Source organism: Apis cerana, linkage group LG3 (genome assembly GCF_029169275.1).
Source record: "Apis cerana isolate GH-2021 linkage group LG3, AcerK_1.0, whole genome shotgun sequence".
Lineage (NCBI taxonomy): Eukaryota > Metazoa > Arthropoda > Insecta > Hymenoptera > Apidae > Apis > Apis cerana.
Genome location: NC_083854.1, coordinates 10175173 through 10197764, shown reverse-complemented (window position 1 = coordinate 10197764; position 22592 = coordinate 10175173). Strand labels below are relative to the sequence as shown.

General features: G+C 29.2%; 1 protein-coding gene across 3 annotated transcripts in view; it reads right to left on the bottom strand.

Moving 5' to 3' along the window:
- The window catches only part of LOC107998066 (diuretic hormone receptor), a 64522-nt gene that overhangs the window by 11757 nt on the left and 30173 nt on the right, over positions 1 to 22592 (bottom strand). For all 3 annotated transcript variants that reach the window (XM_062072802.1, XM_062072804.1, XM_062072803.1), the window contains exons 4-5: positions 7738 to 7927; positions 732 to 825 (exon numbers count right to left, since the gene is read on the bottom strand). In XM_062072802.1, the coding sequence (XP_061928786.1) occupies positions 732 to 825; positions 7738 to 7927 (284 nt within the window). The remainder of the gene's footprint in view (positions 1 to 731; positions 826 to 7737; positions 7928 to 22592) is intronic.

Genomic DNA, 22592 nt, shown 5'->3' with positions numbered 1-22592 from the left:
GAATTATATTTTCAAAGAAAGTTTCGCGAATATTATAAAAAATTATAAATAAATGAATATAAATAAAGAAGAAAAATATAAATAAATCGTGAACAAGATATTTTACTTTTTGCTTCAAATTATTCATTATAATTTTCAAAGCGATCAATTTATCATTTATTTGAATTTCACGAAAAATTTAAATCATCTGTCAATTTTTTTTTTCAAGAGAACATTCTAGTTTTACGTTTCAGCAACAAGTGGTAGCATTTTAGTTCTCTTTGTACTACATCAAATAAATATCTTGCATATTTTCATTTTCTTTAATTCCTTTTCACAAACATCGATGCATATATTTTTCAGCGAATAATTGTATTTTATCGTATAAGAGAGAATTTTAATTCTAAAATTTCAAACGAAGAGAGAGAGAGAGAGAAGTTTTATAAGATTTCAAAATTAAATTCTTTCATGAAAAAATCTTCTAACAGAATTAACCTAATTTTTATGTCACAACGTAATTTTCGGTGAATTTATCTCTTTTTAATTTTAACACATTTACGTTTTACATTATCATTTCGTCACTAAAATGAAGCAAGAAAAAAAGTAAAATTCCTTATTTTATTTATTTATTTCGACTTCTTGAAAATTTTAACATCGAGTGATAAATTGCTTATTTTTTTTTTTTCGAAAGAAATTAGAAATGCATTAAGGAATTACTCGTTAAAAAAATATAGCATCTTCTATGAAAGTACCTGCATCACGTTGTTTAGAATCCACATAAAGTCTGCGAGGATGTAGGTGAACATCAAGTTAGTGTGTATATTGTTCCTAATGCACCTGAGTTCCCTGGAAAAGAATTAAGGTGATTGTTAATTAATTTGAAAATGGGAGAACAAAATTAAACGAGACAAATAGTACAGACAGTCATTAGTCAATAAATTAAATAAATCATTTTAGAATTTAATAAATCATTACACCAGTAGAAGAGATCAATATACTTTAGTAATCTCACTTATGATTGATCGATACTACCTTTTCGACTGCCTACTCGTTGGCTATAACGTGTCTGTTCTACTTGCTCGATCGATAATTAATCTATACTACTCGATTCATGAGAGATCTTTTCGAGATCTTCTATCTAGATTTTTTTTTTCAAAGAAATAATTTAACTAGATAGAAATGTTTCTTTATATCCAATTGATCACTGATTAATATTTTATATTGAAATAATAAAACAATTTTTTAAAAAAAATAGTGATAACAACTTCATACGGATTATAACGAAAAAATTCGTTATAACGAAAGAGAATTGGTTACAGAGTAGAAACAGGCATTGTATATTCAGAAATCCTTTGTAATCAGTGCTCTCAGTGGAAACTAACAAACATAAATCAACCATAACAATCCTTCACAAGTAGAACAATTTTAAGCAAATCTGTGATTCTGCATGTTGTGGTAAACTCAATTAGAACTAGTTCCATGGGAACAAAATAATTGTCTGAATAATAATAAAATATATTTTTTTTAAAACGCTCTTTTTTTTATGAATAATTTTCGTATGTTATGCCAAATATTATTTCATGCAGAATAAAGACTTAAAAAAAAAAATACAACGTTCATTTTTTTTAAATAATTCAATCTTACAAATCCTAATAATAATAAGATTTTTCCAATTCCAAACAAATAATAGAATTTTTATTTTCGAAACTTGATAAAAAAAAAATTCTCTGTTATAAATTATTCAATTGAAATTCTTCTCCCATTCTCTCATCAAATCACGTCTTTTCTTTTTTTTATAAAAAAAAAACCAGTATTAATTTTTGTAAGAAATTCAATTTAATAGCAAAGTTAGTCTTGTAACACAATATTTCATTATAGTTTTCTAAACTACAATTTTATTATTACAATACAGAGTAGGAAAATTATTTTTCGTTGCATGATATTAAAGCGAAAGTTTGCATTACGTTTATGACTTTCGTGAACGAGAAAACTTTGAGAATAGCTGCGCAACGTTTTTTTAACAACGAAACGTTTTTTCACGTATAAAAATATAAAATATAAAAATATTCACGTATAATTTATACGTACAATTCGATTCAAGGAACACCGTGAAAAGATACTCGAACGAATAGCATTCACGATTTTCTACTTTCGTTTCATTTAACTGGATCGTTTTCAACACAGAGTTGATACAAAGGATGGAAGGCACGCAATTTACTGTTTAAAGGGACGGTTGTTATGTTTATTCCAGCCAAAGGAGAAACGAGAGAAAACAGAGAGAAACATTATTCCATGCGTAAAAATATATCGAAGAGGAAGAAATTGGCTTTTATATACCTTTGGATTTCTTAACATTCGAGATGTTTCCTACCATTGTTGTCCTTACTCGTAATTTTCGATTTTAATTGATAAGATTTTTCATTATTCAAATTTTAATTAAAATTCCTCACTTTGTTGTTTTTGATTTTTCTTTCCAATAATAATAATTATTTCTCGCGCTATTGCCTGATAATGTAATTGAATACTTTGGTTAACCGAAATCCTACTACTCAAAGCTTTAATATGTCATGTACACAGCGGGATACGCATGCAATACGATATGATACATATTGGATCGATAAACAGAATTATATGAAACATGTGATGTAAAACATGTAACAGTACAGGATATTTTAAAATAAGTAAATAAGCAAAAGATTGTTATATACGCAGAAAAATAAAATAAGCAAGAGGAAAAAAAGCCTTTTTTTTTTAAGGTGATTTTGGTTTTAATGCAAACTATTTACAACAATTTTTAATTTTTAATTTCTTTTTTCTTTTTATTTTTCTTTTATTCTTTATTACTTATATTCTTACATGATGATTTCTTACAGATCATGTTCTGTTTCGTAGAGTTTTGAAATGTTGAATGTTGAAAAAAAATTGTTCTTCTCAACTATACTCAGTAACGACCAGAGGGAATTAATAAAAGTAACGACATTTCCTATAATACGCAAATAAGCAGAAGATTATTATATATGTAGAAAAATGAATCAAGCAAAAGGAAAATATTTCTTTTTTAATTGATTTTGATTTTAATGCACATTATTCATCAATTTTTAATTTTTAATTTCTCTTTTTTCTTCTTCTTTTAATTACTTAAATCTTTACATTTTGAAATTTTTTTTCAAGATATTCAAGATACGCAACAGGAGAGAATTAACAAAGGTAACGACATTTTCATTCCAGTAATAAGCGCGACTACCAAATTAACCAATAAATCAACAATTCCTCTTTCTTTTGTAAATTTAAATCCCATACGGGAGAATTGTACAACGTTTCACGAGGAACGAACCATTTGCCAGATCCATGATTTACGTCCATGAATGTCAGCCAACGATGTAATTCCTGAATCAGATATGGCGTAACGCTCGTGTATTGCGTTGTGTTTCGCGGGCATCGTTTCAACTGCACGATATTACGGAGACAAAGGAGGAGACGATAATTTCTCGTTAAATTCCTCTCGGTTTTATCTTCCCGTTATCAGGACGTTTAGAGCATGAATATATTTGGAATTATGAAGTAGAAGCATTAATTTCGTTATTAATGGCGGAATTGCAAATGGTGGACGAGAAACGAAAAAAGAGCTGTTTATCCTTTCCTCAAAATTCCTTTTTTCTTTGGCATATATAATAAACAAACACAGTAATACACTCCTTTCGTATTTTAACATAAAATTAATTCTAACAAGGTTCGTATCGTTCGAAGTAAAATTCAAAATATTTCGTCTTCCCGCCAAAAATTTTTTACTCGAAATTTTATCACCATATCTTCTTAACCCCTATAATATAAATTATTTTAGGAAAATTATTCGAGAATATCCATGATTAAAAAAAAAAAAGGAAAAAGAAGATTCGAAAGACATTGATGGATACAACGGAATTCATAAAATTCCTCGTTCGAGATTACTTTTCGCAAGATTTCGCGCTTAAATTCGAACGAGTCGTGTTTTCATCGAATGTAAAACCGTTCTTTTCATACAAAAGTTTCTTCTTCTCCGTTATATAACGTTATCGGGAATCGGTGGCACGAATTTAAAGCAAATTATCTCGAGGTGCACCTTTGCACATCCATTGCTTTTCAACAGTCGCGAGAGTGGCTTGCCTTGCAAAAGGCCGATTAATTGTTAAGCGTATATACGGCGCATAGGACGCAATGAAGAACAAAGGAAGAGCGTATCAAATAAAATGGAGGAGAGGGGGTTCCTGTGGTAACGATGTGAAAAAAAAATCTCTTGATGATATAACGTTTCCTCTGTTTTCTTTATATCGTGGATCAACCTACGATTCTATCATTCCTTATATTATTTGCAATTTTTATTAATTTATGTTTTTTAATAATTTTTATTATCGTTATTCTTTTAATTAGAATTTTCATTCCATTATTAACAATTGTAGTATAATAGAAGAATAATGTTTTTTAATAATTTGGTGTATTTGTTTTCTTATGGAATTATTCGATTAATATTATTGTATTTATTTATCATTATATTATATTACATTAATGATATTTTATAAATAATTTTTTTTTTTTAATTTTAATTTCAAAAATAAAGGATAAGGCATATTTATATTTAAGCTCCATTTCATTAATCCATTTTATTGTAGAAATTTTATCTTATATATCCGTAATGTGTTCATAAGTCTCGAGACTGACAAATTTAAGAAATTTATCAATGATCAAGAAAAACATATAAAATTATGTGATTTTTATTTCGATTAAGTATTACGAATTTATATAACAGATAAAAATTGAATTAAAATTTTATTATAATATAATAATAAATTTTATATAATGTCATTGTATACAAGTACACAATTTTAGTATACAAAAGTCTAACAATACGTCCACTGGAAATTATGAATTTTTCACATGGAAATGCGTTTCAAATTGCAAAACGCTCTTAATAAAATATCAGTATTTTCGAGCACCATACATATTCCCCGAATATCCCGAAATTTCTCTTTGCATAGCGGATTTTGATTTCAAAGCTTAGGAAGAGATAATTACACTCGGCCGATTACATATATAATGCCGATTAATTATCTCCATATTGGAGAATTCTGATATCCGATGAATTATTATCTTTTACGTGTTTGGATATTACGATGTAATATCCTTTCCACGTTTTCTTATGGAACGATTGAACACGATCTCGAATCTTTTCGTGAAAATATCGCTTTCGAATTATCTTGAAACTTTTTCACGAAAAAAAAAATCGTTATATCATACGCGAGTTCGAAACTTCATCACTTACTTATTTTCTTTATTAATTTAACATCAGATTTCTCTGTTATGAACTATTCACGTAAATTACTATCCATCTTGCATTAATCTACGACTGGGATAATAGTCATCCGTTAGACTGTCAAGCTTACATTAATTTACAACCTCAAGTAACTAAAATCATTCGTGTAAACCGATGCGAATTTAAAGGAGATGATATCAAAATAAATAAATTATACGAAAGGAAACCTCGTTTCGATAAAAATAAAGATTGACGCTGAAAGTTCAATCATTTTTCACGTATCAAAATTATTGAGAAAAAAATAACAAGTATCACAATTCATCGCATCGATAAGAATAAAGAAATATAAAGAAATTTTCATTAAATCTCCAACGAAATTTTCAATCAATTTTATTTTGTTTGACTACGCTGTTGACTCGTGTCATATAAAATTCGAGTGCAAGACAATCTGAAAGAGCGGAGATTCTTCTATGATGTATAAAGGAATTGGAATTTTTGCAATCGGTCCATGGATCGACCATCGCATTAGCCTAAAGTGTTCCTCGGTTAAAAAGCTTTTCAAAGAAACCATTTTCCACCTCGTAGAAGCGTGCGCCTCACGGATAAAATTGAGAGTAGGTATTCTAGAGTGGAGGAAAAAAAGAAAAGAAAAAAGAGAGAGACTCAGTGGAGGGTGATTCATGGCGATAGGAAGCCATGAAAAAAACTGACCCAACACTATATGGAAAGCGAAACTGAAGGATTACGCGCGATATACATATACATAATATATCGTAGGTGCATTTTTTCTTATTTTTTCCCCTCCATTTTTTTTTCTTTAATTTCGTATGTGAATATATATTTCCTTTATTTGAATATCTAGATACCGTATCTCGAGCGTTTTTCTTTTACGAAGATATTCGAGAAAAATGGTTTGTTAAAAGGAAAAAATAAATAAGCGTTTTTTACTTTTCATTTCGAATTTAAATTTCATGAATTTGTTTTTTTCCCTCCTTTATAAAATTGGTTGTGATTAAATTTACTTTTTCAGAATTCCATTTTTACTAATTTTTAAACTTCGTTTCTTTAGGTTTCGTTTCGGAGAAGAAATAACAAATATATTAAAACACCGAAATATACAAAAGAATTTTAAACGATTAAAACAAAAGATTTATCTCTGATTTATCTCTGCTCCAACTAAATTTCTATCTCGCTCAGTTATAAATTTCACATTTCCACAAGCTTCAAATTTTTCATTTTTGATTTTCCATCTCGTATTCCCATAAAAAATAGTAAAAAACTTTTCACTGTCCACGTATCAAAAAAAAAAAAAAAAGGAAAAGAAAGGTATAACGATCAAAACGAATTATTTCAGTTTAATCTATCCCAATCGAATTTCCATGGCACAATCTTTCATTTTGTGAACCCAGTTATTTCGCAGTTCCGCTCATCCCTTAAAGCTAGTTTCCGTGCAAAGCTAAATAATAACGTTTTCAAAGCTTATATCTCAGTTTTCATTCCTTTTAAATATATATATATATATATAGTTTTCATCTTTGCAACGATCGTTTCTCTCGTTCGACGCATTAGGAAGAATTTATTACATTATTTTGAATCCCTTCGTTCGGCGATGGTTCAATTTCCGACTGCGGTGGAAACTCGATACAGCGTGGTTAACAAACAATGCGTTTCTGCCTTCTCGTTCGTTACTGCGCAAGCGTGAAAGATTTAATCGCGTTTTCCCTTTGTCAAGATGCAGATCGAACCGCGCGCGGAATATTCGTGAGGGAATATTATTTATCGATTTCGCGATGCATCCGCGTCGCGCTACATTTTGGATTCCGTTTACGAATTGATATGGAAATGAGAGGAATGGAATATCGTCTTTCTTCGTCGTCGAGCACGGATATTTTTAGACAGAAATTAAATTTTGAGCGCGATGCTGATTGAATTTGTGCGATGGAGGAATTGAATAAATGTAGATACTTTTGCGAGTTGGTTTTTTTTTGAGATTTTTTTAAATAAGAGGTTAAAGCATTATGTTAAATGGTAAAATATTTTGATTTTCGTGTAAATTTGATATCATAAGTTAGAAAACTTTAAGAGTGGAAAAAAAAAATGTTTCGATATTTGTATAAAAATGTTATAAATTATGGTTCACTTTACGTGATCATAAAGTGAAAGCTTTTCGATAAACTTTAAATTTCTATCTTGAAATTTTATTTATTTGAACATTGATTCGAGCTCGAGAATTAATTATTTCATTTTTGCTAAAAGAAAAAGATTAATTAATTCTACATTCATCCAATTAGAATTAAAATTAACGAGAAATATAAATGTTTCAAAATTTCGTAAAAATAAATTAAAAATTGGAACGTGAAAAAATGTATTTTTCCAATCAAAAATCCATCTTTCTCTCGTCAATTTTTGCTTTTCATATGGAATCAACAAGTGTTTTAATGGAGGAATAATACTATATCCATATCACTTACTTGCAATAGAGAAAAATGGAGACAGCGATGATCAGGGTGATCAACGAAATGCTATAACCGACGAAATATATAGTCGTCGAGATAACCTCTGCACCACCCTCGATCGCTGGCTCGCGAAGATTTCGACAGAGGCTATAGTTGCTATAATTGCTCCAGATACCGTCTATCCTGCACCAACGACTCGCGTTCTCTGAAAACAAATCGAGATCGATTTCTATTAGTTTAGCATTCGCGATTTAACGCTTTATTTTTCTTTCTGAGATTACGTTATCGACGCTCGGTAAAAAGATTCGTCGGAAAACATTACAGAGCATAAAAATTGAAGCAATATTTCGCGAGGAAAGTTCGAAGGATTAAAATTCGCTGATGGAATGGTCATCTTTGATCTTTTATAATATAAATGTTTTCGCGTTATTTGAATCGATTTATATTAATAAATATAATACAAACGAATAAAATTTGATAAAATTGTTGAATTCGTTTTGTTTTTAATTTGGGATTTATCATGATTTATTTTTTCTTTTTTATTATTTTTTGATCGTAGATTGTATAAATAATTTATGAAAAGTTACTGTAGATAAAAAAGTGTAATATAAATATTAAATTAATTATATCAATTCTTCTTTTATTATGATTTTGAATATAGATAAATGTATTTTAATTAAAAAAAATTTCTTTCTCTTATATTACAAATATTACTATCTTTAAAAAGCAAATATTGTATTATTATTTGATGTTTTTCCATTTTTTACATGTTATTTAATATTCTTCACGCGTTAATTAATGTAAATACATGATAATATTTTTTTCCCCCTTGGATTTTTTTTTATCTATAAATACAATATAATTCTTTAAAGAGTGAATTTTTTAATGAATAAGTTTTAAACAAGAATGCAGTAGAATGTCTAAATGGAATATCGGAATATTTGCGGAATCACAGTTACCTGATATAATTCACGACCATTAAAAGAATGTTAATCGATAAGACTATGGTAAAAAGGTCATTCGTAAAACGAGTTTCTTAATTTATACGAGATACCGATCTTTACCACTTTTCTACTCAATAATTAAAACCGATTTCGTCATTCTACGACCAATTTAACTGTTGTTTTATTCCATTATTTATTCATATTCGATATTCGAGTTTCTATTTACGTCGTAAATAAATTTTTAAGATCTTCTTTTAATTAACCCATCACTGTCGAGTAAAATTTTTATTATAGATTTACAAGCTATAAGTTTTATTAACAATTAATAAAATTATTAGTTTAAAATTAGATTTCAAATTGAAAAAGATTAATTAATCAATCTAATAATTGGAAGAGAAATTACAATTGATCACAGTTTTTCATTTTGACGAAAGGAGAATATTTTTAATATATACATATAAAAATACATTTTTGAAAAATAAATAACCAATTTAAATATTCTTCGTTCACATTTATGAACTGATAAATCATAAATTATATCACGTGTCCTTGTTTTCCCAACAAATGAATAACAAGAAATTTGTAAAATCCTGAAAAGTAATTTTCTCAAAAGTCTACAATGAGAAAATCTGTGATCAATAAAGGGGGAATGAGTTTAACACGTTTAAACAATTAAAACAAGAGCGATCCTTAATTATCCACGGATAATAGTCTTGTGATTAACGAAGGAAGAAAAGTTTGAAAGTGAGAAGACTTATCGGTTTCGTTTCTATCTTTTAAGAGATCGAACGAGAGAACTTGCAATTATTCCCATTTTTATTAAAACGTTAAATCGAGAATACGAGAACAGATTTAAAACTCTCTCTTCTCATTATCGATTCATCGAGATATTCCTCCAATCCGAAGAATTAATTCCAAATTAATTATCGATATATACGATGGGGACTAAATCGAATTGTCTTGTTTTTAGAAACATACAACAATTTCGAGATTTCCACGCGAGAAAACTTTATCTCGTTCGTTGTTTCCTTTGTTCCGAGTTGGATATAACGTTTCTTTGGAAATAAGCAGAGGCAAGTTGGTTGGAAAAAGTTTCCAGGCCGGATATAATATTCTATTATTTTGCTTTATATTACAAGAGTTATATAATTTTTTTAAAAATCTCATAACATCGTGTCGCCTGTAAACCGTATATTACGTGTGGTTTTACGACACGCTTTTACTTTCAAAAAATTCAACAAAGAATATCTTTGAGATGTGTCTGTACAATGTTACGATCGATCGTAATGATTATGCGGTGATCTTTTGAATATTTTTAATAATCCGATGAGAAAATTTTAATCCAAAATTGGTAAAAAATTTCTTTTTTCCGCGAAGAATCAGAGTCATCTTTGATCTTTTTAATTATATTTCAGAAATAATGACGAATGATTTCGAATTGTAACGACTTTCGTGCGAAATATCTCTTTTTGATCGATATGGTTGACCTATACTACTAACCAATGACTATCTTATTCTACTCGTTTAATCACGGCTATCTCGTTCCCATCGAGAACTGGATCCATTGAAAGAATAATCATATAAAATAACTAAAAAAAAATTAAAAATTCCGGATAAAGTTATTTTAAATAAATTATTAAAATGCTTGAATAACATTTATTCGTTGAGTTATTATAGTTGACCTTTTCATGTAATCTCATTCAGAGTTATTTCCAATTATTATTATTATTTTGAACAATAAATTATCTGAGTAACTTATGAAAATTAAATTTAATTCGTAATTTGAATTATTAAATTTTCACTGTTCTCGTTTGCCTGACAAATGACCGATCCACGTTACTCGTCTCACAAACGACCGACTTATATCCAACTTCTAAAACTCTTTCTCCTTCTCGTTTTCTCTGTCTCTCAACTAACAATCCAATACTGTGCACGACATCGAATCCCGACGTTGAATCCATTCGAAATAAAATGGAGGAACGAACGTTGAAAAATTTCAAATTTTTCGCTCACGAAAAGTTGTTGGAACAAGTTGTTGGATCAAATTTCGTCCCAGAGGCGCATCGTCGTTTACCTCTTGTCACTTTACTTTGTTTTTTCGTTATTATGCGACAGACAAACGCGAAAAACATCTTTCCTTTTCTCGAATGGCCAGACTCAGCTCACTAAGAACGAGGGAGGGAGAAGAGTGAGAGAATATACACCTGAAAAACATCTATCTAATCGTAACTAATTCGTCGCGATGCGACTATCGATTATTCGGACACGATCAATCTTGTAAACGATTTTCATCTCGGTTTGCGTGGAAATGGAAAGCCTTTTCCTCGTTCTTTTTTTTTTTTTTAAATCCCTTGTCGTCGAACAAAGCAACGAATCGAATAACAAAGTTTAACAAAGAAAGTCTGTTCGAAACGTCAACTTTGTTTCTTTTTATATGTCGGATTTAATTTTAATAACGTTGACATTCTTCCTCGTTGCGAAAACGAATAAATCGTTCGTGCTAATTTCCATTTAAATTATCGATCGCTTCGTGTGTGTTTTCAAAAAATTGATATATAAAAAAAAAAAAAAAAAGAAAGAACGGGCCAGGTGTAAAAATTTATGCGAAATTTTCAATTTATAAAATAGAAAAAAAAAGGAAGAATATGCAGCGAGAATTTTAACCGGACGACAAATTTATAAATAATACTAGACGCGTTATTGGGAAATAATTTCGTTGTTGTGCAAGTTCAATTGCCGTCACTTTTGACATTTATGCCATCAACCGCTGCTCGTCGATAATTTGCTTATTCGACGAAGTTTCGAAATTCAATTATTTAGAATCTATAAATAAATAGGAAAATTTGTATAGAATTAATAATCGCGATGCATTTGTTTTTTCTTTTCTTTTTTTGGATCACGAATCAATTCCAACAGTTATTCTTCTTGAAGAAAAATTTATAATCGAAAGAAATACAGAAGTTCTTTTAATTTTTCAAATAAATGAGAATTCCAACATTGGTCAATTTCAGACAATATCTACATTTTTCGAATTCTTTCTACTAGAATATTTGAATATCAAATATAATATTTTTCTTCAAAAGCTTGAGTCTGAGAAATCCTTTTTTCTAGATTCATTTATTAATAAAATTTAAACAAGTTGACAACGAAAACTCTTCGCTTCGATTATTTCATTCTACTCAAAACGGCCCCCTTCTTTTCTTCCTTTTCTTCGTCCGATAAATTACTGATCCACACTACTTATCTCATCTCGAGACAAGAACAGAGATCAAAATGATAAAAATCGTAGATATTAATTAAAACCCAATTAAAACTCAACTCAAGGACAATATCACGCGCATTATACTTGATATTCTTGATGATAAAATGATTATATACATCCTGTATTTTGTATCTCCGCTAACGAGATACGAACTTATTCTTCCTTTTCAAATTTTCCCTCCGATGCTTATCGTTATTCTCCTCCTTCGAGTTCTCATCCTTCAGCCAGCTTGTCGTCCATAATTGAAATATCCCGTTTTACGGGGAACGAATGCATTTGCTTCCGTTGCCAGGGGCTCGATGATTATTTGCCCATAAAATGGAAAAGTTGGTTTTAGTTTGAAAAGAGGCGGAAGGAAGGGTAAACCAACCGTTTCCTATTGTGACGAGATTAACCGCGTGGAAATTGTAGTCCCTCTTCTATCTTTACGAGAGCCACGAGAGCTTGATCGTGAAAGTTTCGAGATAGTTTTACTCGAGATCTTTGCTTAAACTACTCGAGACATTTATCAGATTTTCGAAGAAATTCGAAATATTCTTTTGAAATGGAAAATTGAAAATTTGGATGAACAATTCGACTTTGGAATATCTCTCGTATTTATCTTTCGTTCGCTCATTCTCCTCATACAAAATTGAGATTTCGATAAAAATTGTTGGAAAAAATTCTGAGAAAAGATGAAAAGATATACATATATACATATTGGAGAAATTAATTTATGATGTATGAAAATACATGGAAGTGATTTAGAGAGAAAGAAAAGAAAAAATTACTTTTCCAAATTAATTATTTGCTTGTTAAATAACAAATCTCAAATTGTTAACCCTCGATCTCTCAATCTTCGTGATTCCCTATTACCTCGAGAAATAGAATAAAGAAGCTAATTCAATGGAGCTAATGATCTTGTTTTCTTAACCATTATCTTTAAAAACTTGATCCTCTTTAAAAGAATATATCATTTTCCATTGTGCGTAGTATCGGAAATTTTTCTTTTTTCCACCATACAATATTTTGCTCTTCACAAAGGGCAAGAAAACAAATTAGACATTAAAATCAAAACGAGTATGACAAATAGTTAATTTGCGATTTAAATTACTATAAATTAAAACTTGGCGTGTGAACAAGTTTTAAATTAACTTACGACAATCAGACGTACTCGATTCAGATAGTTGTCATTAAAGTTACTCGAGTTATAATTATACAACGTGTATCCTCACCGCATAAGGGATTGCTCGGCAAAACAACTCCACCGTTAATAACGTTGAAAGTATAGCCGGTACGAAAATTTAATTAAAACAGAAATTGATTTCATTCCGGATGAATCGCTTAATCTCTTTGAAAAGGAATTATTCAGAGGAATATAAGTCTAGAGAAAAATTTGTTCCAAGATTGTTTCTTTTGAAAAATTTCTCTATCATTTTTCTAATATAATTTACAGATTGATAAATTTTTGTTTGCTCATTACTTCGATAACGTTGAGAGTATAGATAGCACGAAAGTTTAATTATTTAAAACAGAAATTGATTTCGTTCCGGATGAATCATTTAATTTGCATAATCTCTTCGAAAAGGAATTATTCAGAGGAATATAAGTCTAGAGGAAAATTTCCAAGATTATTTCTCTTAAAAAATTTCTCTATGAATCATTTTCTGATATAATTTACAAGTTGGTAAATTTTTGTTAAATTCGGTAAAACAACTCCATCCATTAATAACGTAATATTGAAAGTATAGCCAGAATTTTAATTTAATTAAAGAAATTTAATTTAATTTTATTACTTAAAACAGAAATTGATTTCATTTAATCTGTTTGAAAAGGAATTATTCAGAGGAATTGTAGAGAAATATTTGTTTCAAGTTTGATTATTTCCTCTATCATTTTTCTAATATAATTTACAGATTGATAAATTTTACTCTAGTTCAAGTGTTAAATCAATCATACGTTAAATCTCTCGGTGTATACACGGCAATGAATAATCTCAATGTACCAAGTTACCAAGATAATCTCAATTTCAAAATGATGAATTAGTTGGCTCAATGAAACGAGTGCATATACAGGATATTCCAAAAAAGAGGGAACATCCTTTAAGTGCAGATTTCTGAGATAATTTCGAGCAACATTTTCTTTTTGCAGAAACTTTTGTTGCTAACTTTGTTAACGACTTATTAAAAAAAAAAAACAAAAAAAGTATGTTGAACGAAACAAATATTTTTTTGTCGATAAAAATTTATTATATGAAATAAATAAACTGTAGCATTCGATGTAACAAATATTTTTTTATCGATACAAATTTATCATGTCACGAACGAAATAAATAAACTATAGCATTCGATGTAACAAATATTTTTTTTATCAATACAAATTTATCATATATCACCAACAAAAACAAATAAATATAATATTCGATGCACTTTGTTCGACATACGTTGCACGAATTTGTTTATGCTCGTTACGTTTTAATGAACGTCTCGTTGGAAAAATGTAAAAACGAAAATTTTTTTGCAAAGGAAAAATTGTTGCTTGAAATTACCCGAGGAATCAGAACGGACACCCTGTATATTTATCACAATTTTTCCGAATTAAACTTTGGAACGAAGATAGCGAGATTTGAATAATTGTGAAAACTGTTTCCATTTTTCACGGATGCAAGCATTTTCTCCAAGCATTTTCATTATGCATTATTCGTTCGTTTTACCTTTTAACGTCGACAGAAGTATAAAAATCGAACAACAGCTCGACTCGACTCGACTATTTACTTTTAAGTCGTCTCTTACACGGTAGAAAAATATTAAAACCAAGCTTTCCAATATCGATCGTTGGTCTTTTTAAATCGAAGCGACAGCATCGAACACGTTTCGAGTTTTACAGAACTTTTAAGTTTTATTTAAAAAAAAAAGCGACAAGTTAAAATATTAAAAATTAATTTTATATGCATCTCCTTGCTGCAATTTCTCTGAAGCGTAAGTCATAGCTATAGTGGAAACAAGACGTTAACACTCGTAACGTATTCCAGTTTCAAAGCAATCCACCATTTATAATCCATAATTCTACCTGATCCGGAATAATTCTCGGATCTAAACCCTCTACCTAGTGCACCTGATCGATATTCATTTTGCGTTGCACGCTTATGCTTCGAAATACGCGCGCACACACACGAATATAACGCCATGTCAACCCGTAGAGATTCGTCTCTCCGTGTATCGTTTGATCACGGAACATACGCGGGAATATGAAGGAAAGAGACGAAAGAGGAATCGAATCTCTTTTCAAGTTTGAGAAGTGAATGAAAAAGTTTTTGGAACGGAAGAAACTTCCTTCGATCTTTCTCGATCCGCTCCAATCCTTGGGGATTTCTCCACGTAATATTAATAGTTTTCGCTCGTGCTCTCTCCTCGAACGCGTCAATTTGATTTGATACGAGGGCGAAAAGGATGTTGTTTGAGATTTATCTTTTTTTCTTGGATGATTATTATTTTAATGATTTGCTTCGTGCATTAATTTCATTCAATTCGTTCGATCTCTTATTCTACTGAATTCATCAATGATTTATCTATATTACTTAGACTCCTGTCTTACGTTACTTGCCTGATCAACAACTGTCACATTCCACTATTTTGATTCACTTACTCAAAGTTGAAAAAGTAAGTAGTTAAATATTTCGAAAAGTTATTTTAAATGGTTATTAAAATGATTGAATAATATTTATTCGTAATTGTTATAGTTGATCTTTTCATGTAAACTCGATCATTTAAAATTATAGTTATTTGCAATTATTATTATTATATTTTGAACAATAAATTATCGAAGTAACTTATTATGGAAGTAATTTTACTCGTAACTTCAATTGTGTTAAATATATTTCTTTCTTGTTTGAATATATTATTCCATTTAGTTTAATAACAATTGTTTTTTTTCTTTTAAAGTATCTTGCAAATGATCGAGTTACATTAATTAGTCATTTCACTTGGACAGAAATGATAATAATTTAATCCTTCTTAATCCATGATATCACCAAATAATTTACAAGTAATTTGCAACGATAGAATTTATCGTGTTGACGATTCATATGTTGCATTATGTTAATAATAATTGATATACATTGTCCTTCATTCGACGAAGATCAAATTAGTCATCATTTCATGGAAACGGTGGATATTTAAACATTTTCCATCTCTTTCTCTCGTAATCGTTTTCCATTTTTGTCCCTTTCTCAGTCGCAAATCAAATATTTATCGCCGTGCTCGATGTGTCTCAATCGAAACATACGCTTTTTATAAATATTTCCAGCTTATACACCGGAAAAGCTAGTGAGTGACATGGCACGATTAATATTCTTGAAATTTGAGATCTGCGTTACATAATATATATATATATAAAATCTAAGAATATTTCAAAAGAAATATTAAGCGATAAATAATACAAAAGTTACGTAGACTCTTTTCCAGAAAGAAATCTAAATCTAAATCTTCTTCTAGCTTTATTACATTATGTTACCTAGCTTTTGTATCTAACCTAGTTACGTAATTCTTTCCCAAAAAGATAAATCTTTTAGCTTTATCATATTATATTACTTACCTTTTATACTTAACTTAATCTAACTTAACCTTAATAAAAGTTATTCTCGTAGTAAATTAAAGTAATAGTTATTCTTGTTTGAAGAGATAAATCTTCTTCTAGCTTTATCACATTACGTTACCTAATTTTTTATTTTACTTAACCTAACCTAGTAGTTACATTACTTTTTTTCAAAAAGATAAATCTTCTTCTAGCTTTATCACATTATGTTATCTAACCTTACTTTTTTTCCAAAAAGATAAATCTTCTTCTAGTTTTATCATAATTTTTAATTTTTATACTTAACCTAACCTATTATTAGGTTAGATCAAGTTAGTCTTTTCCAAAAAGTTATATATACTTTTTTTAAAAAGATAAATTTTCTTTTAGCCTCATCATATTATATTACCTAATTTTGTAGTTAATTTAACCTAACCTAACTAATACTCTTTACAAGAGAGATAGATTCATCGATTTCACCGATAGAACACGAATTTGGTATTAATATTTCATGGAAGTTAAACCACGTTCGTAGCTGCGATTGTAATGGCATGTACTTCAGAGAGGAATGATGGAATGGACGAACTTCCTGTACATTAAGCAGAAATGACAGAAGTGCTTAGATACGAAGCGGAAAGCATCAAATACGTCTGTTTAAGATGTAACGTTCATTGATTCGTGATAAAGCAGATTTTAGGAATACGCATGAAAGGTTAAAGGTTAAAGGAGATTCAACATGGCGGGCTATATTTTATGAGATTACGAAATCGAAAAACTCAATTTTTTTTTTTTTTCAAAGCAAACGAAGTTAAAATTGTGAATATTCATGAAAGACATAACGAAGATTTGTTTCCAAGAAAATTTTTTTGAAAATTATACCACACCAAAGTTAAATATAAATTTAAATTTAAAATCGAGCAGTTTAGTTGGTTTTATTTTTTGAAAAATTCTCTCAAATTTGCCAAGGAAGTGCAAATATCTATCATAAAAAGGAATCAAAAAGCGGATTTCCCTCGAAAATTCTCTCGACTTTTGTTGACTAATCCCAAAAAGAAAAATCTACGTTTTAATTAAAACACGCAACTAAAACTAGAACTATGAGTTGACGTATGTTGTTATCCAATTAACGTTCGAAGATTCTAATTGCTAGATGACAATACATACATCTGTCTATGCTTCGAGACACGTAGCTACGAAATATCGATCAGTCATGTCCAATCTCGTTAATCTCTTGTGTTCGTCTCTGTTTCGAGTTGAACAATTTTTAAATATTCAATATTTTAAGCCTATTATATATACGAATTAAGGGAGACAATAATCGAATCAAAGTCGATTAAAAAATCGAACGCCATCTCTCGAAAATTCGAATATAATCGCCGCTGTACGTAATCCAAATTTGTTTGTATTTTATCCAAATCATTGGATAAATGTTTTCGTTGAAAAAGAGGATTTTATGGAGAAACAAAAATGATTAACGAGGATAAACAAAACTCGTTATATCTCACTTTAATTACACTGTTTCGAGTTAAATAATTTCGAAATATTCACTATTTTAAACCTGTTGTGTATACGAATTAAACGACGAGACAATAATCGAATCAATCGTTTGGAACTCGATTAAAATCGACACGCCATCTCTCGAAAATTCGAATATACAATCGCTGTTGTGATGATCGATTTGGGTTTTATTCGAGTCATTGGATAATGATTATGTGATTTTTTTGTTGAAAAAGAGAATTTTATGGAGAGACAGAAATGATTAGCAAGGGTAAACAAAACTCGTTATACTCCACTTTAATTACGCCGAGAAGGCTTGGTCGGATAATTAACGCACGATCTTGTAACATGGCTGACTTCATTCGCTTCTGGGAACAAATCTTTACTTTTCATCTGCTAAATCTTGGAAATAATTTCCTTTGGAAACGATGAATTTATCATGGAATTATATAATTGCAATTACTTCGATAAATCCATAAATAATATAATGAAATGTGGATTATTCGAAATGGCCAAATACAAAATTCTTCTTACGTGAATTACTGATTTATTCAATTACTTATTCAATCTTGATTCATTTCTTTTAAATTGTCAGATACAAAAAGAAAACATATCCTGACTTTAAGGAAAAGATTGGATAATTATTAATAATATGTTAAATTATTAATGATATTTCTCATGTTCAAAAAATTGAATATCTCTGTTAATAATTCTGTTAATAGTTCCCAGTTCAGTTCAATTCAGTTTTCTCTGAGGATATTTACAATTCCTATAACCAATAGTTATCGCTTAATCAGAGTTGGTTATTAATTCAAAGTTGAAACTAGTTAAAACAAGTTAAAAATTTCGAATAAACTTACTTATTAAAATATTGGAATAACATTTATTCGTAGCAATTATAGTTAATCCACTTTTCACCTTTATGGCATTATAATTATTCGCGATTATTACTATATTTTGAACAATAAATTATTAAAGTAACTTTATTCGTAACTTCAACAATTAAATTTTCCCCATCGCTGCGTCTAACTATATATTAATAACAATTTGCCGATAAAAAAAGTTGTATTAAATATTGAATACGAGATCGAAAGAATGAAACAAATTTAAAGTATCCCGAATATTAAACGAACGATTAAAGAAAAATAACGAAACCGCGATATATAAAAAAAAAAAGAAAGAAAAATTCTCTCGTCAATTTTTTTCGAAACATGTTATCATGAACATATAAAATTAATTATTGATAATTAAAAAAAAAAATCACTGAATTCCTGAACGATCTCGAACGAGGATTTTTTCCATCGATGAAGAACCGTTTCCGTTTCTCGAGTTCAGAGACAATTTCCCGAACTCGTTTAATTTCGAAGCGACGGGAGAATGGCACAGTCTAACGCCAGTTTTATCGTTCCATCTCAAACATTCCGAGCCCGTCAAAATGAAGTTACACCGCTCGAGATTGCTCACTCGTCCGCGTCCATGCACCGTGCCCTATCGCCGCGCGTTTGTCAACGTGTACATTGCAAGGTTGTGCAAGATACGTTGTAATTAAATGGAATTTCTTTTCGCTACCTTCGTAATTGAAGCAAATGCTTTTGTCGGGTGGAGAATTTATATAGAGTTTTTTCTTTTTTTTTCTTTTTTTTTTTTTTTTTTAACTGAATGTTGCACGATTATTGAAAAATCGTGAAAGAATGAGGGGAATTTTTTTTTTCTAAATATGACGCGACTTTAATGAATATATGATATATATTAATTTGATATATATTAAGTGATATTGTGCAAATTTTTTTTACAAGTAAATTGAGTACATGGTTGTTAAATTATTAATTTTTAAAGTATCATTATTTTTTCCTCGTCTCGCAATTATTCTATTCTCAGATTATTATTGTCGAATAAGTGTATTTTAAAAAAATGAATCATTCTCATTGTGTTTACATTCTATATCTATGGTTTTTTTTTGATATGTTTTTTAAGAAAAAAAACATTTCCATTACCAAAGATTCGTTCTATCTCGAAAAAAGAAATGGAGAATAAAAAAAGAAAATTATTTATCTGACACGTAAAATCTATTAATCTGATCATTAAATTTAAAAAAATGAATTTTATTTATATTTATACACTCTAACGTAAACGTCTAATGATTTTCATTCTATTTTCTTAAACTTTTGATAAAAAGTTTCCGTCATTAGTTCAAAATTTTTTCCACCATTCTTAGAAAAGAAGTGAGAATAATAAAAGGAAATAGAATGGGGAAAGGTAACGACTGGAAATGTAGTTTCGGTATGCGTATCGTGTAGTCGTTTTATTTTTGCCTGCCTAGAAGTGAACCTATACCACTTCCCCAGGGACTGACCAAAACACTGGCCTATCTACTCGAACGACCGAGTCAGTTTGTTGTATTTATACTGTTACGTACGCTTGAACGTTAACCGCAACATTTGGTTTATATTTCGTGAATGCAACTAATTCCATTTTGCAATACGAAATTCTCAAACTTTGATATTATCGATGTACTTTTGCCCCTTCGATTTCTATTCAGAAATATCTTTTGCGTTATCTTTCAAAACGTTTTTCTTAGAAATTTTTGTTTACGACCAAACTATTTGAACGAAATAGGATGTTAATGAAATAGTTAAATTTATCCGTTTTTATCAATCTATTTTTCTTATCCTTACTGTAACGTACGTAAAAAATTGTGCTTTTATCGTAAATCTTATGATCTTTTCTACTATACAATTTTTCGTTCCGCTACGTTTAACGAATGAAAAATTGAGAGAGAAAGAGAAAAAAAACGCATAAAGTCAACAACAAACGTGTCTAGACGATTTTGTTCGCGGTAAGAATATAAAGCGGAGTAATAGTCTTTTTATGTACCATTAGGTATATGACAGATTCTTCATCGGAATAATGGATCGCGCACGAAACGAAATTCGCGAAAACAACCGAGTTTTACGATAAAAATCTCACTTTCCTTCTTTTTAAGATTTAAGACAAATTCTTTTCATTCGTCGTTTGTTCGATCAAAATTATTATCTTATAAGTTCTTTACCTTAATTAGCAGAATAAAAAAGTGTACATAATTATCACTAGATCTTTAAATATAAATACAAGTAGAAAAAATATAAAGTATAAATAATATAAGTTTAATTTTAATACTAATATTTCAATATTTCTTGTTATAACAAGAGATGAAAAATGCATTAATCGTTTCATCCCGGACACGTGATATTTCGTGGAAATTCTATTATCTCTTTAAATTGTTTCAATATGTTAATGAAATAAGTGACAAGCGATTCATTTTGCTTTTTTCTCTCGACGTTGTGATTAACTTGTAATAAAAATTCAATTTGATCGTCTTAAAAAAAAGGACTGTAAATGATAAATTGAATTATTCATTCGCTTCACGACTTAAATTCTCCCATACTTCTTCCCATACTTCTTGTTATGCATTCATAAGTTAATGACGATTCTTTGTCCCGATTCTTCGAAAAAATTTCGCAAAAGCTAATTAAGGAATAATCCAGTTACCGAGCTTCCAAGAATTTAATTATTTTTGAGCGCAATTAAAAATTTTTTTAGTTTTAAACGAGAAATGTCGAATATTAAAATTTCTAAATTTTCGAATCGACGATTATCTTTCAATTTCTCGAATTTTTAATATTAAATTTATACAATCGTTAAATTTTTCGAATTTTCGATCTTTCGAATTCGATTAAAAAATTTTCCAACTTATCCAAATTTTTCAAAATCGAATATTCGTATCTCAAAATTTTTTATTCTTAATAATACAACAATTAATACAAAACATTTTTAATCTTCTTCATTCGTTCCGCTAATTGCAATAAAATTTTTTTGTTGCAATCTTTAAAACAGATAACGATCATGGTTGTTAATTTTGCTGAAAATTTAAATAAAGAGAGACACCGTTAGAGCTTTAATAGCTTGATTGATTTAAAGATAATTAGGACATTTATACGTACACTGTGACGAATAATAATCCAGCTTACGTAACAAACGCTCTTAAGCCATTCGATAGTTTGCCTCCATTCGAACAATGACCTCTGTTCGGGACACGGATCGCTTAGACCTCGTTGAAAGGAGGATTGTTCATCGGTTTAATTACATTCCTCGTGCTGTTGCAGCTCACGAGATAATTGCTCGAAATTGTAGCATAATTATGGCCGAGTACGATGATTTATAAACTCGAGTAATTGCAACGATATTTCGAATATTTCATCGAGTAATAATAATCGATTTGTGTTACTTATTTATGCCTGTTATTCAAAAATTAGAATCGAATAAAGTAAATAAAAAATGAAATTATTTTAAATTATTTATGACAATTTGTACGACGAACGAACGAATGATATTTTCATATCACGAATTAATGAAATTTTTCTTTTAAATTAATTTTATTGGTAACTAAAATCAATCATCACGATAAATTATGTAATTGAATTATAAATGAATTTGCATCGATCAATTATCGAATGATTTATATTATAAATCAGGGATGTAAAAATATTCTTACTATTCATACAGAATTCATTTTTTTTTCTTTTTTATTAAGAAGTTATATTCAACATTGAATATATTATACATTTATTATACATACA